The sequence below is a fragment of the Pongo abelii genome, chromosome 2 (genome assembly GCF_028885655.2).
Source record: "Pongo abelii isolate AG06213 chromosome 2, NHGRI_mPonAbe1-v2.0_pri, whole genome shotgun sequence".
In the NCBI taxonomy this organism is placed as follows: domain Eukaryota; kingdom Metazoa; phylum Chordata; class Mammalia; order Primates; family Hominidae; genus Pongo; species Pongo abelii.
This window is the reverse complement of record NC_085928.1, coordinates 6,027,460-6,042,207: the sequence shown is the minus strand read 5'-3', so window position 1 is coordinate 6,042,207 and position 14,748 is coordinate 6,027,460. Positions and strand designations below refer to the sequence as shown.

General features: G+C 52.3%; 1 protein-coding gene across 2 annotated transcripts in view; it reads left to right on the top strand.

The window, feature by feature from the left end:
* The window catches only part of NUP210 (nucleoporin 210), a 106,401-nt gene that overhangs the window by 18,725 nt on the left and 72,928 nt on the right, over positions 1-14,748 (top strand). For both annotated transcript variants that reach the window (XM_054551246.2, XM_024244326.3), the window contains exons 2-5: positions 3,012-3,148; positions 5,383-5,514; positions 11,553-11,649; positions 14,405-14,555. In XM_054551246.2, the coding sequence (XP_054407221.2) occupies positions 3,012-3,148; positions 5,383-5,514; positions 11,553-11,649; positions 14,405-14,555 (517 nt within the window). The remainder of the gene's footprint in view (positions 1-3,011; positions 3,149-5,382; positions 5,515-11,552; positions 11,650-14,404; positions 14,556-14,748) is intronic.

Genomic DNA, 14,748 nt, shown 5'->3' with positions numbered 1-14,748 from the left:
AGCTCACCGGGAGAAACGAACAACTCCAAACGCACTGCCTTAAGAGCTGTAACACTCACCGCGAAGGTCTGCAGCTTCACTCCTGAGCCAGCGAGACTACGAACCCACCAGAAGGAAAAAACTCCAAACACATCCGAACATCAGAAGGAACAAACTCCAGATGCGCCACCTTAAGAGCTGTAACACACTGCGAGGGTCCGCGGCTTCATTCTTGAAGTCAGTGAGACCAAGAACCCACCAATTCCGGACACACTGCTACATGGACATGAAAGGTGTGGTCACTGCAGCCGGGCTCTGCAGGCTGTCCAGGCATCTCAGTGGCAGCCCAGGGAAGAGCTTGGGGAGTTTTACAAAAAGAATTTCAGGCTTCTTTTACTTGGATAGGAAGAGCTCTGTTTGCATTTATTGGGCCTGTGTCTGAGATTAATACACTGCTGTTATGAAGCAAGAAAAGAGTGGTTGTCTCTATTTTGTTAAAGAGACATAGGCTAGGAGAGGGTGTGGGATTTACAGGCCAGACGAGGACCCCAGATCCCAGTGCCCAGGGGCCATTGAATGATATACCACAGTGTTTTTAAAGGCAGGAGTGGGAAATGATGAATTCTCTTTCCCCCCATAGACTTCATTTTCTTTATTCTTTATATTTATTCATTTATTCTACTTGTTTGTTTGCTTGAGACAGGTCCTCATTCTGTCACTCAGGCAGAGTGCAATGACACAATCATAACTCACTGCAGCCTTGAGCTCCTGGGCTCAAGGGATCCTCCCACCTCAGCCTCCCATGTAGCTGGGACCACAGGTGCACACCACCATAACTGGCTAATTAAAAAAATTTTTTTTTGTAGAGATGGCGTTTCACTTTGTTGCCCAGCCTGGTCTCCAACTTTTGGGCTCAAATGATCCTCCCACCTCAGCCTCCCAAAGTGTTAGGATTAGAGGCATGAGCCACTGCACCTGGCAGAGTAGACTTTTTTTTTTTTTTAAAGCAGTTTTAGGTTTACAGCAAAATTCAGTAGAAAGTACAGGCTCCTTTTTCTGCCCCCAGACCGAATCTAGGACCCAGGATTTGTTGAGTTTCCTTAGCCTCTGCTGCCCTGTGTGAACTTTCTAATTTGTCCTTGTTTCCACACTCTTTTGTGTGCTTGTGTGTGGGAAGTTTAAAGCCCCTCGAAAAACACCGTAGGGCACTACTGCTGTCAGCAGTTGGATGGTTGGACGGAGTGTTTCCAGTGGGCGTGGGCCGGGTTCATAGGCACCTGCTTCTTGTCTCCTGTGTGTGCTTGTGCCTGCTTTGCTGTGTTCCTCGACTCTGTGCCGTGCCGTTTTCCTGGAAGAAATCCACAAGGGGCCACAGACACACTTCCTCCAGGGTGTAGACTGCTTTCCTTCACTGATGGGTGCGGCTCATTTTCCGTGAACCTCCAAGGTCCATCTGCAGGCCTCCTGCCGCAGCCCACTGTGGCCAGGTGGTGTCGGAGTGGTCGGCGTGCTCAGGTGTGTTGGAAGAGGCCTTGTGCCGGCTTGGCCCAGGGAAGACACTTGGCATCCAGCCAGAAGGCGGGACATCTGCTTGGGTGTGTTCTGCACCATTGCCTCTTTTTTTTTTTTTTTTTTTTTTTTGAGGCGGAGTCTCACTCTGTTGCCCAGGCTGGAATGCAATGGCTCCATCTTGGCTCACTGCAGCCTCCGCCTCCCAGGTTCAAGCGATTCTCCTGCCTCAGCCTCCCGAGTAGCTGGGATTACAGGCACCTGCCACCAAGCCTGGTTAAGTTTTTGTATTTTTAGTAGATATGGGGTTTCACCAACTTGGCCAGGCTGGTCTCGAACTCCTGACCTCTGGTGATCTGCCCACCTCGGCCTCCCAAAATGCTGGGATTACAGGCATGAGCCACTGCCCCTGGCCACGCACCATTGCTTTTTGACACCAGGCAGTTTCTGACAAGTCTCCTTTAGAATACTCTGACAAGTTCCAGTGAGTTTAGGCAAAGTTAGGGAGGATGCAGAGACCCCGGAGTGTCTGCTCTGTGTCGGGTGCTGTGCCAGGTGTGGCCCCGAGAGACAAGCGCCAGGCACGGCTTAGTGGCCCCTCCTGGGGCCTTGGTCACACTATAAGCTCTCTGAGGACAGCATGGCCGGCCGCTTCCCATGGCCCTGCTTCACCCCAGGTCCTGCGTGGCATTCTTTTGGAGGCCCTGTACGCTAGGCCTGAGTGCCTGTCTGTAGACAGCACGTGCTAGCTGGGCACACTCAGTGTGGAGTCTGCTGTCCTCTGCCTCTCGTCCCCTTCTCACTTAGGCCTGGGGCAGTTATCCTGGGCCATGGATGAGAAACTGAGGCACTGACAGCAGATAGCTTTCCCCACACATCCTGTTATCCTTCCTCCTGTTATCCTCCCTGGGGAAATTGGCTCACAGACGTCTGGGCTCATTTGTGGATGTGTTTATCTGTCTGTCTCCCCACTGTGGCTATAATATCCGCTCCACAGGCACTGGGAGCTCATGGTCATGGTTATCATTACAAGTAGTGATCCCCAGGGTTAGTAGAACCCGTTGGGGTTGGAAGCTGATGCCCGGAGCCTGCTGTGTGCCAGGCCTGGGCTAGAGGTCGGTCGAGATGCCTGTGCCCCCTCCCTGTGCAACGTGTCCGTCATGGGATCCCTTGAGCAGCTTTCCTGCTGGTACTGAACGACTCCCACATCTGCAGGAGTCTTGGACGGTGGCCATCTGTTGAACCTTGAGGTCATTTCCAGGTGTGAGGTGTCCTGTTTGATTTGCTCCATGGGGACTGTGTGCACAGGCCCGGAGCCCTCAGCTTGTGGAGGTCTTAACTGGAGAGGCCTTGGCAGGGCCCCACGTCTCCTCTGGGTTTGGAGCTGGTGTTAGGCGGCCCATCTCACGTCTGTCTTTGGGTCCAGGACTGTGCCCTAGATGGGAGCCACAGCCTGGTGTCTGGATCCCACTGTGCCTTGCAGCACAGCTCCAGAGAGTAAATGCTGTCTTCTTCCACTGCAGGTTGTCCACCCGGCCGGAGGTGGCCAGCATCGAGCCGCTGGGCCTGGACGAGCAGCAGTGCTCCCAGAAGGCGGTGGTGCAGGCCCGCCTGACTCAGCCTGCCCGCCTCACCAGCATCATCTTCGCAGAGGACATCAGTAAGGGCTGAGTGCTGTGTGTGATCCCCGGTGGGGGCCAGAGACAGGGAAATGCCCACTGAGACCCAGGGTCCTAGAGGCTACCTGAGCCCATGGCAGGGCTTTCTCTTGTTGGGTGGCAGGACACCCAGGCAGGAGACAGGCACCCAGCAGGCAACACCCATCCCAGGCCTTGTGCCAGCACTTTGTACCATGTTCCCATTTGTGGAGGCTGGCTTGCTAAATTTCTAAATTATTATTTGTTACCTAAATAACTGTTAATGGGTATCAACTCATTACTATGACAGTTGTCCTAATCTATGAAATCACTCCTTTTCCTTCCCCATATCTAATTTATTATATTAGTTGTAAAATAGTTTGACAACAACAATATAATTTTCTATCATGCTTTTTCCCTACTTAGATTATAGGACATGTTCCATTTTACCATACAATGATTTTTTTTTTTTGAGACAGAGTCTTGCTCTGTCGCCCAGGCTGGAGTGCAGTGGCACGATCTCGGCTCGCTGCAACCTCCGCCTCCCGAGTTCAAGTGATTCTCCTGCCCCAGCCTCCCGAGTAGTTGGGACTACGGGCATGTGCCACCACACCTGCCTAATTTTTGTATTTTCAATAGCGACGGGTTTCACCAAGTTGGCCAGGCTGGTCTCGAACTCCTGACCTCATGATCCGCCCACCTCGGCCTCACAAAGTGTTGGGATTACAGGCGCGAGCCACTGCACCTGGCCCATACAATGATTTTTAATGCTGAATAATATTCTCTTTTTTATGTTGCTGTTTTGAGAGTGTCTTACTCTGTCACCCAGGCTGAAGTGCAGTGGCTCCAACACTGCTCACTGCAGCCTCAACCTCCTGGACTCAAGCAATCCTCCTGCCTCAGCCTTTCAAGTATTTAATAGCTGGGACCACAGGTGCATGCCACCATGCCCAGCTAATTAGTAAAATTTTTTGTGGCGAGTTGGGGGTCTCCCTATGTTGTCCAGGCTGGTTTCAAACTCCTGGGCTCAAGCAACCCTTCTGCCTTGGCCTCTCCCACAGTGGTGGGATTACATGTGTGAGCTACCACACCTGGCCCAAATAATATTCTTAACAGGAGGTTGTCCTATAAGCATTCCCTTGAATTGGGCATTTAGAGTGTTTTCAGATGTTTGTTTCAGTGTTACATATAAAAATAAGTGTTTTTATATAGAGAACAAATTAGAGTTCTTTTACGTTATTTCTTAAGATAAATTCCCAGTTTTTCTGGGCCACAGCCTTGAATATTTTTATTTTTATTTTTTGAGATGGAGTCTCGCTCTGTTACCCAGGCCGGAGTGCAGTGGTGTGATCTTGGCTCGCTGCAACCTCTGCCTCCCGGGTTCAAGCAATTCTTCTGCCTCAGCCTCCCAAGTAGCTGGGATTATAGGCATGTGCCACCATGCCTGACTACTTTTTCTTGTATTTTTAATAAAGATGGGGTTTCATCATGTTGGCCAGGCTGGTCTTGAACTCCTGACCTCAAGTGATCCACCTGCCTTGGCCTCCCAAAGTGCTGGGATTACAGATGTGAGCCACCACGCCTGGCCAACCTTGACTACTTTTAAGGCTTTTGATACATGGGACTGTATTGCTGTGCCAGAAAAGCACACTAAAGTGCACAAGTATTTTTATATGGTACCTGGAGAATGGTCAGAACAATTTTGTATCTCTTGCTGCTATCCTTACACTTGAGGGTTCCCCAGGTAATGCCATTTACATACCTTATTTATGGAGCAAGTAAAAAAATCTCTGGGTGTGCCCACCAGCCCCTTCTGTACTATAGTTGATAGTCTTTTATAAAAACACCCGCATATGTGAAAACGAAAAACCACCAGCATAATCCCTAATCTCAGTGAAGGGACAGGGCTCTTGTCTTTGGGATGGGAACTCATCATACTATAACCCTTGTCACTTCACTGAATGGTTACACCCTGAACGAAACTAAGTTTTCCTGGAGTTTTCTTTGCCCACAGCTTTAAATGCTGGTGCCCCGCTGGAAAAGCCAGAATGGGTGGTGACAAGGCCCCCACAGCCCTTCCTTTCTGGTAGTCCCTGTTAACTGTCAGTGGGGCCATGTGCGAGGCAGCTGCTTGGCTTCTGAGGGTGAAGCTGGTGGTTGCTGTGGTCTTTGCCAGAGTGTAAGCCTGCAAGGCTTGGAAGTGGGGCCAGGGGTGGGGAATATCTTTGGTGCTGACCCCTCCCTGGGGTTCCTTCAGCCACAGGCCAGGTCCTGCGCTGTGATGCCATCGTGGACCTCATCCATGACATCCAGATCGTCTCTACCACCCGCGAGCTCTACCTGGAGGACTCCCCCCTGGAGCTGAAGATCCAGGCCCTGGACTCCGAAGGTGAGGACGTCCCCCTGCCTGTTTGTCCTCTGCAGCACATGCTAGATCATCCCCCCACCATGACTCTGGCCTCTCTGCATTCCCCACTCCTCTGGCATCCAACCCTGTAGGTCCCTAGAGGGCAGCTCTGCTCAGGCAGGTGAAGTTGGTGCTGGGGGAGATGCTGAAGAGGCAGAAACCACCTCTGAGGTGGGCCTCAAGCCCTTGGTGGTGTCGAATCATGGTCACTCCTGGCCCTCAGGAACCCCTGCAGTGGGGCCTATGTGCTCAGAGCTGTGGCTCTGTGACCCTGGAGCCAGACCCTGCCTGTCATAGTGCTGGTCCTTGGTGCAGCACATCTTGGGGAAGCTAGCATTCTTGGCAGCGATGGGAGGCAGGGAGAGGCTCCCTGCTCTGGATCTTAGGGCCAGTGGTGGCTTCCTGTTCCAGATCTCAGAGCATGTGTGTGGGTCAGGTCACATTTATGCTGCCAGCCCAGGGCACTGCCCTCACATCTTCACCTTGCCAGAGTCAAATATGGGCTTGTTTCCAGGCTGGAATTCTTCTAGGTGATCTCTTAAGGAAATAAAGGAAACTTTTTTTTTTTTTTTTTTTTTTTTTGAGACAGAGTCTTGCTCTTGTTGCTCGGGCTGGAGTGCAGTGGCGTGATCTCGGCTTACTGCAACCTCTGCCTCCTGAGTTCAAGTGATTCTCCTACCTCAGCCTCCTGAGTAGCTGAGATTAGAGGTGCCTGCCACCACGCCCAGCTAATTTTTTTTTTTTTTTTTTTTTGTATTTTTAGTGAAAACGGGTTTTCACCAAGTTGGCCAGGCTGGTCTCGGACTCCTGACCTCAGGTGATCCACCCGCCTCAGCCTCCCAAAGTGCTGGGATTACACGCATGAGCCACCACACCTGGCCAGTAAGGGAAACTTTGTAGGTTAAAATTCTTGTCAGAGAAAATAAAAATCAGGCAAAAGATGCCTTTCAGATGATCTGCCCCAAAACCAAGTCCAAACCAAGGCTCACCTTGTCTTTGAAACCTTTTCTGACAACTCTAGCTCCTGTTTTTGAAAAAAAATTTCTGGATCAGGATTTCTTAGCCTAGATAGTATTGATTGACATTTGGGGTTGAATAATTCTTTGTGATGCAGGCTGTCAGTGTATTATACGATGTTCAGCAGCATCCCAGGCCTGTACCTACTAGATGTTAGTAGTGTCTCCCAAGCCATGACAATAAAAAATGGCCCAGACATGGCCAAATGTCCCTGGGGGGCCAAACCACTGTTTAGAGCACTAGCAGACCCTTTCTTCCCCACTTACCCATTCATCAGATGAGGCCCTTAACCTCTGACACTGCCTTCTGACCTGTGAGATTGAGATAGTGATGCTTGTCCTGGGGACCATAAGGATTTGGTGAGAAATATGTACAGTGTTCAGTCTTGTGTGAGTACTCAGTAAGCCAGGAGGTGTTTCTCTGAGCACTTTGTACAAACTGGGCATTGTCCAGGCACCAGGGTTGCTATATGGAAAGAAGTACCTGGCAGCTCCCAAACAGTTAAACACAGTTATCCTGTGCCCCGGCAATTCCACTCCTACCCAAGAGACCAGAAAACACATGTCCACATGTGAATGCTCATAACAGCATTATTCATAACCGCCAAGTGTGAAAACAACCCAAGAGTCCATCAACGGATGAGTGGAAAAACAAAACGTGGTCGACCCCTGAAATGGAATGTTATTTAGCCACAAAAAGAAGGAAATTCAGGCTGGGCGCAGTGGCTCATGCCTGTAATTCCAGCACTTTGGGAGGCCGAGGCGGGCAGATCACATGAGGTCAGGAATTCAAGACCAGCCTGGCCAACATGGTGAAACCCTGTTTCTACTAAAAATAGAAAAATAAACCAGGCGTGGTGGCACACACCTGTAGTCCCAGTTACTCAGGAGGCTGAGGCAAGAGCATCGCTTGAGCCCAGGAGGCGGAGGCTGCAGTGAGCCGAGATGGCACCACTGCACTCCAGCCTGTTTCAGATTCCTGGGGGCAGTGTGTGAAGGTGCCATGATCTCCACGTCCTGGCCAGCACTTGCTATTGCTCATCCTTGTGGTTCTAGTTAAACCCCCTTTGAGTCACTTTTTCTTGAATTTGTATCCATTCTCCCCAGGCAGGTGGTGGGGATGTCGGGATTGGGGAGGTGGCTTCCTCGGCCTCCCCAGGCCACTGTTATGCCAGGATGGTGCCCAGCGGCCCTGGATGGTTTCCTCTCACACTCCCCCCCTCTCCTGAAGGGTTGATGGCCCCTGCAGCCAGTTCCAGAGTAGGACGTCATCTGATCTCCACAGACTGGATCATTCACCAATAGCCCATGTCAAGGCCCCACCTTTGCAGCAAGGAAATGGATAACTTCCCTCCTCGCCCACTGTGAGGGTCCTCCTCACCCCAAAATACTTTGAGGAGTACCTTCAACATTTCTTTTGCCTTTTTTTCTGAGCCCGTGACCTCCTTTCTGATCAGTCTCCTCTGTGAAGATGAACTTGACCCATAGAACCTTTGAGGGTCTGGCAGTCCCAGAAATGATGTTCCTTATCTATATTGATGAATGTCAAGAAAGAGAATTGCTCAACGAACAGTGGCACCCTGGCTGCCCGTGGGTGCCAGGCAGTATGTTGTCCCCTTAGTAAGTACAATGTCTTATTGTGCTTATAAATGGTCTGATGCCCACTATATAGTTGAGGAAGCTGAGGCTCGGAGAGCTTCAGTAACTTGCCCACGGTCACACAGCTCATGGGCGGCTGAGCAGGGGCTGGGATCCAGGATGTCTGATTCTGTTGCCTGAGCTGTTTTCCGCTGGACGCACTGCCTGTCTCCTACTGCTGCATTTTCCTGGGCATTGAGGGCCCTCCCAACATGGCTGGGATCTGCCTTTTTGGCCAGAAGCCACCTGCAGAGTGCCTGCCTCCAGACAGGGCTTTGTCTGTTGCACATAGTAGGTACTAATAGCTTCTTTTTGAGTGGAAAAAGCAAAACTTTGAGCAGAGGTTTTCACAGCTATTTCCTGGCCCACCCGTGCCTCTTGCATCAGCAGAACTGGACTAGCTCAGGGTCTCCAAAGATGCCCCCTCCTCACATTTCCTTATCCCGTCTCTTCTGCTTGGAGCACCTTCCTTTCCTGAACTCTGCTTTCAGAAGCTACACTTCCTCTGGCATTGCCTCTCAGGTGTCCCCTCCTCCAGGGAGCCCTCCTTGGCTGCCCAAGGTGGGACTTGTTCTTCCCTTCGATGTCCCTCAGCTCTGCAGTGCCCCCTGCCCTGGGATACAAGGCATTTTCTACTGTGGCTTGTCGAGGTCAGTACTAGGAAGACATAACTGAAATCAGTTCATTCTTCTGGACTCTTCTGTGCCTGACACTGGACTTTGGGCCCAGCCAGCATTGGGTAAATGTTTGCTAGGTTGAATTGCCTAACATTTTCCTTCAGCCCTACTGCAGGACAGGGGAGGTGGATCCTCTGGAGACTGGACCCCTGGCTTTCCTGGTGAATATCTAAACTTGGCTGTGAGGCTTCAAGGTCAAGGGCTCTGTTGCACATAGTAGGTACTGATAGCTTCTTTTAGAGTGGAAAAAGCAAAACTTTGGGCACGGATTTATTGAGAGCTTTCCCTTCTCCCCTTGCCACCCTTGGGGTGCCCACCTGCAGCAGGCCCTGGAAAGGCAGATGCCTGCCTAAATCCCCAGAGCCCATGCAGCTGGGTCTGGCCATGTTGCCAGCAGCTGGCGGGAGAGAAAGCCAGTGGCCAGCAGCTGGCAGGCCCTTGCATGAACGAGGGTCCCTGTGTTCTCATCTGCATGGAGCCCTGCAAATCCTGCACTTGGTCCTGTGTGTGCACCTGCCCGAGCAGGTAACTTACAGAAGCCTAAGAACACTTTCTGCCCTTGAAATTACCACACATTCAACTCTTCTTCCACATTTGAATGTGGTGGACTTGCAGGAGAGACTGTGGGGAGCAAAGATGATGAAAAACAGAGCTCCACATGCAGCCCCTGAAGTGTCTGCAGGCATGATTCTCTCCCACCGTTTTCCTTGCTAAGAGCCCCTTAGCAGGGCCTCCCCCACCTCCATCCCCTTGTCCATAAGCGGGCCGTTGTGAACACTGGACATGTCACGGGGATGCTTTCTCAATTTGATCTTCCCTCCAACCCCATGCGTTGGTATTTTCATCCCCATTTTACAGAAGAGAAAAGCTGTGCTTGGAGCTGAGCTGGGTGGAAGCCCCAGGGTAGCTGTTCAGGACTCTTGTGGTGTTGGCATGTATTTGTGTTAAGGGAGTGGCCTGCCTAGTGGTCTGCAGTCTTGCATTTCTGGTTACTGGGTCACACTATTGTAGGGACTCCATGCTCCCCTCACTGAGCACAACTGTAAAGCTGGCCTGCTGGGCTCTGACTCCGGAAGGCAGGAATTTGGGCCCAGGCTCCCCTCAATGAGCATACTGCAAAGCCGGCCTGCTGGGCTCTTCCCCGAGAAGGTGGAATTGGAGCCCAGGCTCCCCTCACTGAGCACACTGCTAAGCCAACCTGCTGGGCTCTGCCCCCGGACAGCAGAATTGGGGCCAGCAGTACTCCATATGCACCCCGTTTCAGCTCAGTGTGCAAAAGAAGGTTCTCATAGTCAGAGCTGTTGAACAGAGGAATGGGCTGTGCTGGGCGATGAGCTCCTCATCCCTGGGGTATGCGGGAAGGGTCTCAAGCCCCCATCTGATGGGGACGCAGCATCCAGGGGTCGGACTAGAGGACTCATGTCTTGCAGCCGATGTGCTTCGCTGGTGTGGATTTTCATATCCACCATCCTCACCTAATGCCCTGGATGTTAGGAAGACAGATTAATTTTCGGGAAACCATAGACTTTTCATTTGCTCAAAATCCTGCTTGGACCTCTAAGAAAAAATCTTCCTGCATGTATGTACATCATAGATGGGGGTTGTCTTCCTCTGATCAGTTGCTCACATTGACGGAAAGACACCCAGGGAACTGTAACAAGATGCCTCTCTTCATAAAAGAAGCCCTGAGAAGTAAGGCGAAGGCAGCAAAGTTTTCTGGAGCTTCTGCTAAGCACTATTTCATGCGGTCTTTGAGACCTTGCGGGGCCAGGGATCGGGATGAAGAGAAGCAGGACCCCAGGCCAGTTCGACTCTAAATACCTTGCCCTTTGCACTGTAGAAAACAGCTTTTCTTGGCCCCCAGATCCCTTGTATTGGTAGCTGGTCAGGAAAGGAGTGTGGATAAGGGATGTGGAACAGGCATAGAGCATCAGGGGCTGGTGGGGAGTGTGGCATGGCCCCTTCTAGAGAGGGCGAGCAGCTTCTGGCCCTCAGAGGGAATGAGGCCCAGGTGGGTGGGTCTTCATCCTTTCAAGAGAAGGTGAGAACTAGACTTGCATGTGGCATCTGTTTCTTGATTGGAAAGGACAGATCAGAAGGCTCCCAGGCAGCAAGCCAGGATGTAAGAGCCAAGGCTGGCTGGGCCTGGCTCTCGTTGCCCCCTACCTACCCCAGGACCTCAGGAGTCTCACAGTCAAGGTGAAGAGAAAAGTCATGTGACACTAGACAGTTTGGGTAGTGCCCCTCCACCCTGGGTCCCCTCCCCTGCACGGGGAGGGAGAGGAGTTTACTCCCAGGAAGTGGTGAGCAGGAATGAATGGCCCAGGTTTCTGAGCAGCCTCCTAAATTGTAAACCGCTCACAGATGTGTGGGGCGGCAGTGTTAGGCACTGCACTGAGCTGGTCCTGCAGTCAAGGGCAGGGAGTCACAGCAGGAAGAGCACAAGCTTTCATCAGACAGCCCTAGGTTCAAATCCTGGCCTCACCCCCTGGTGGTCACATGACCATGAGTAAGTGTCTTCATTCCTTTCAGCCTCAGTTTCCTCTCCTGACATACAGGTTATGACACCTGCCTGGTGGGTGGTGATGTGGAGTGTGGTTCCTGGATGGGGCAGAAGCTCCCATCATGCCTCCCTCCGCCCTGGGAAATTAACTCCATATCTGTCTGCCTCTCCCATCTGCTTTTACAGGGAACACCTTCAGTACTCTGGCTGGACTGGTCTTCGAGTGGACGATTGTGAAGGACTCCGAGGCGGACAGGTTCTCAGATTCCCACAATGCGCTGCGGTAAGGGGCGCCTCTGCTGGGCCTGACCTCTTTGAAGGGAAGGGGAAAGGGGGACATCTGTGAGCTCCTCACCAGCGGGGCGCTTTCATCTGGGTCATTGAGGAGACTGGGAGACTCCTAGGATGCCCGCAACATTCCGAGTGTCCAATATAGGAATGGGATCCACTCACACCATTGTGCGGGAGCCTGCTGCTTCTGCAGCCCATAGAGAGTGTCCTGTGAGAAGCTGTCAGAGGCTTGGGATGTCCAGCTGGAGAAATGAGACATGCACAGCTGTCTCGGGGCACAGGGAAAGTGTGGGTGGCCCCAGGCTGCACTTCTGGGGGGCCAGTTAAAGGGCAGCCAGGTTTTGACTGGGGCACAGGCCAGCTGTGCCGGCTGGTCTCAGGTGGAACAGGCTGAGTCGCCCATACGGTGGTATTGTAAGACCCATTGTGAGGTGGACACCTTAAGCGTCTTGACCTGTGTCATCCTCCTGGCAGCCACGCGAGCTTGCACATCACTGTGCTCTCCATCGAGTAGTTGTAGAGGCTGAGACTTGGAGAGGCCGAGCCGCTTGTCTGAGCTCGGGGAAGGCAGAGCTGGAGTCTGAACTCAGATCCGTGGATCTGCACTATCTCATGTGGGAGCCACGGGCCCCAGGGCTATTTACTTGTAGTTAGAAAATGAGCAGTTCAGTTCCTAAGATGCACAAGCCTCCTGTCAATGGCTCACTGCGCTGCCACATGTTGGACAGGGCAGGAGCAGAGCCACGCGGGTCCTCTGCCGGCGCTGGTGCAGGTCCCAGGTCTGAGCTTGTATTCCCGACTGTGCCGCCTTCCTCATGATTTGCTGTGTGATTTTTAAAAAGCATGGTCCCTTTTTTAAAGTTGTTTTTGAATCTTGTGAGTCTCCTTTTGCAGCAATTTTAGGTCTGTAGAAAATCTGCCAGTGTAGTCCAAAAAGTGGTTTCCCTCATTCACCTGAGAGCCGGCTGCCAGCCTCATGTCCTGTCACTCTGATGATTTTCATGTGCTTTATGACCATCAGGGACATTGTCCTGCACGGCCACCATGCAGTCATGGCACTAGGAAACGAACACTGATGCCGGCTGTCTTCAGACCTTACTCAAGTTTGGTCATTTGTCCCAGCTTTATCCTTTTCAGCAAAAAGAAGGATCCCAGCCCCAAGTCACCTGCTGCATGTGTCCTGTTTCTCTTACTCTCTGTCAGCCTGGGACTGTCTTCCGGGCTTTGACTTTGGATACCGCAACACTTGTGAAGAGGACAGTCTAGTTATCTGTAGAGTGGCCCTTGTTTTGGGTTTGTCTGCTGTTCCCTCACGGCCAGGGTCCTAACGTTGTGTCTTTGGCAGGAATATCACAGAAGCGAGACTCCGTTCTTCCACTTGCCTCTGCGCTTTCTCACCCCTATATAATTTTAAGTCCTTTGTCGGTTACTGTTTGGCCTTTCATTATGCCATTAAAGTCCTGCTCTGGGCTGTAGGGGTGTTGGGGACGTGGTGGTTCCTCTGTCACAACCTTCTCCAGGGCTCAGCTCACAGCAACTCCAGGCCGATGTCCTCATGTCCTGACGCCTTTGTGAGCCGAGTTGCCCTTGTGGAGACAGAGCCTGCTGCACCAGCTCTGCGGTTTCTGGTGTTTTGTAAAACCATGACCATGGGCCAGAGAGTCAGAGATCTGGATTCCAGTCCTGGCTTTGTCACTTCCTGCCTGTGGCCTTAGCCAGGGAACATTACCCACCTGAGCCTCAGCCTCCTGCCCTGGGAAACAGAGCTGGAGGAGATCCAGTGCTTGCCTCTGAGGGCCGCTGTACAGCTCAGTAGGTTGATCCGCTCAGGGCCCCTCTCTGGGCCTGGCACACGCTGGATGTTGAGGGGATGCTGATTCCCTGTCCCCTTCTGACAATGCCCCATTCCCCGCCACTTGAGCTTCCAGGCAGCTAGCTCTGCACCTGAGCCAAATGCTAACAGAAATCCCAGATGCCAAGGCGGGTTGGAGCTGGATTGTCCTGGATTTGTAACTTGACATGTGACACCTAGAGTAACCAGGCGAGGAAATAAATCACAGTGCGGCCCAGCATCAGCAGATTGCTCTTGTGCAGGGGAATGGTGGGCTCGTTTGTAAATGCAGGCTGAAGTGGGAGCCTGCGTGGGAAGGGTCCCTGAAGTCAGCCTGCCCAGCAGCCCACACTCCAGGCTACACCACGTCCCCGACATCTCCCCAAGCTGGGATCCAGGGAGAGTGAGACGTGGTGCCGTCTGGTCCCCAGAGCTAGGGGACCAGTCATGGAGAATCGTTCCCCAGAGCTGGGCGCTAGGCCGGGGAGGTTGGACAGGAGCAGGCAGCCTCGGGGAGGTGAGGGTGCTGCTGGCCCTGCTGTGACTGGGCTGTGCTCTTGGGCCTGCTGCCTCATCTCCCAGGCCTCACTGTTCCCATGTGGACTCAGCAGCTGGTCTCGCATGTCAGTATTTACGTCACGTGTGCATGTGGATAAAATGCAGATTCCCAGGCATCTTGGAGACAAAGCCTGGGCCAGGGGCCAAGAATCTGCATTTTTCACAAGGACTTTGGCAGTTCTGATGTAGAAAGCTGCAGAGCCGTGTCTCTAGGCAGCCCCAGCCCTGACTAGGGGGACACCCCTTATTTCAGCGTCAGCCCCAGTGGGAGGTACTGATAGGGAATGCTGTGGTAGATTCTGACAAATCTTGTGTTGGGGTTTGATCAACGAACTTTGACAACGTGCTCCTTTTCCAGAATCCTCACTTTCTTGGAGTCTACGTACATCCCTCCTTCTTACATCTCAGAGATGGAGAAGGCTGCCAAGCAAGGGGACACCATCCTGGTGTCTGGGATGAAGACTGGGAGCTCCAAGCTCAAGGCTCGCATCCAGGAGGCTGTTTACAAGGTGGGCCTGGGGTGCTGGCGGTGGGGCAGTGGGCTTCCTGGGGTGGAATCAGGCTTGACGGTACCTGCCTATGGGTACCGTCACACCTATAGACACGTTGAATAGTGGAAGTGAGATGCTGTCCCATGATTTCAGGATGTGGGTTCATATTTTTATGTGTTTGGTTTGGTTTGTTTGAGCCTCGGCTTACAAA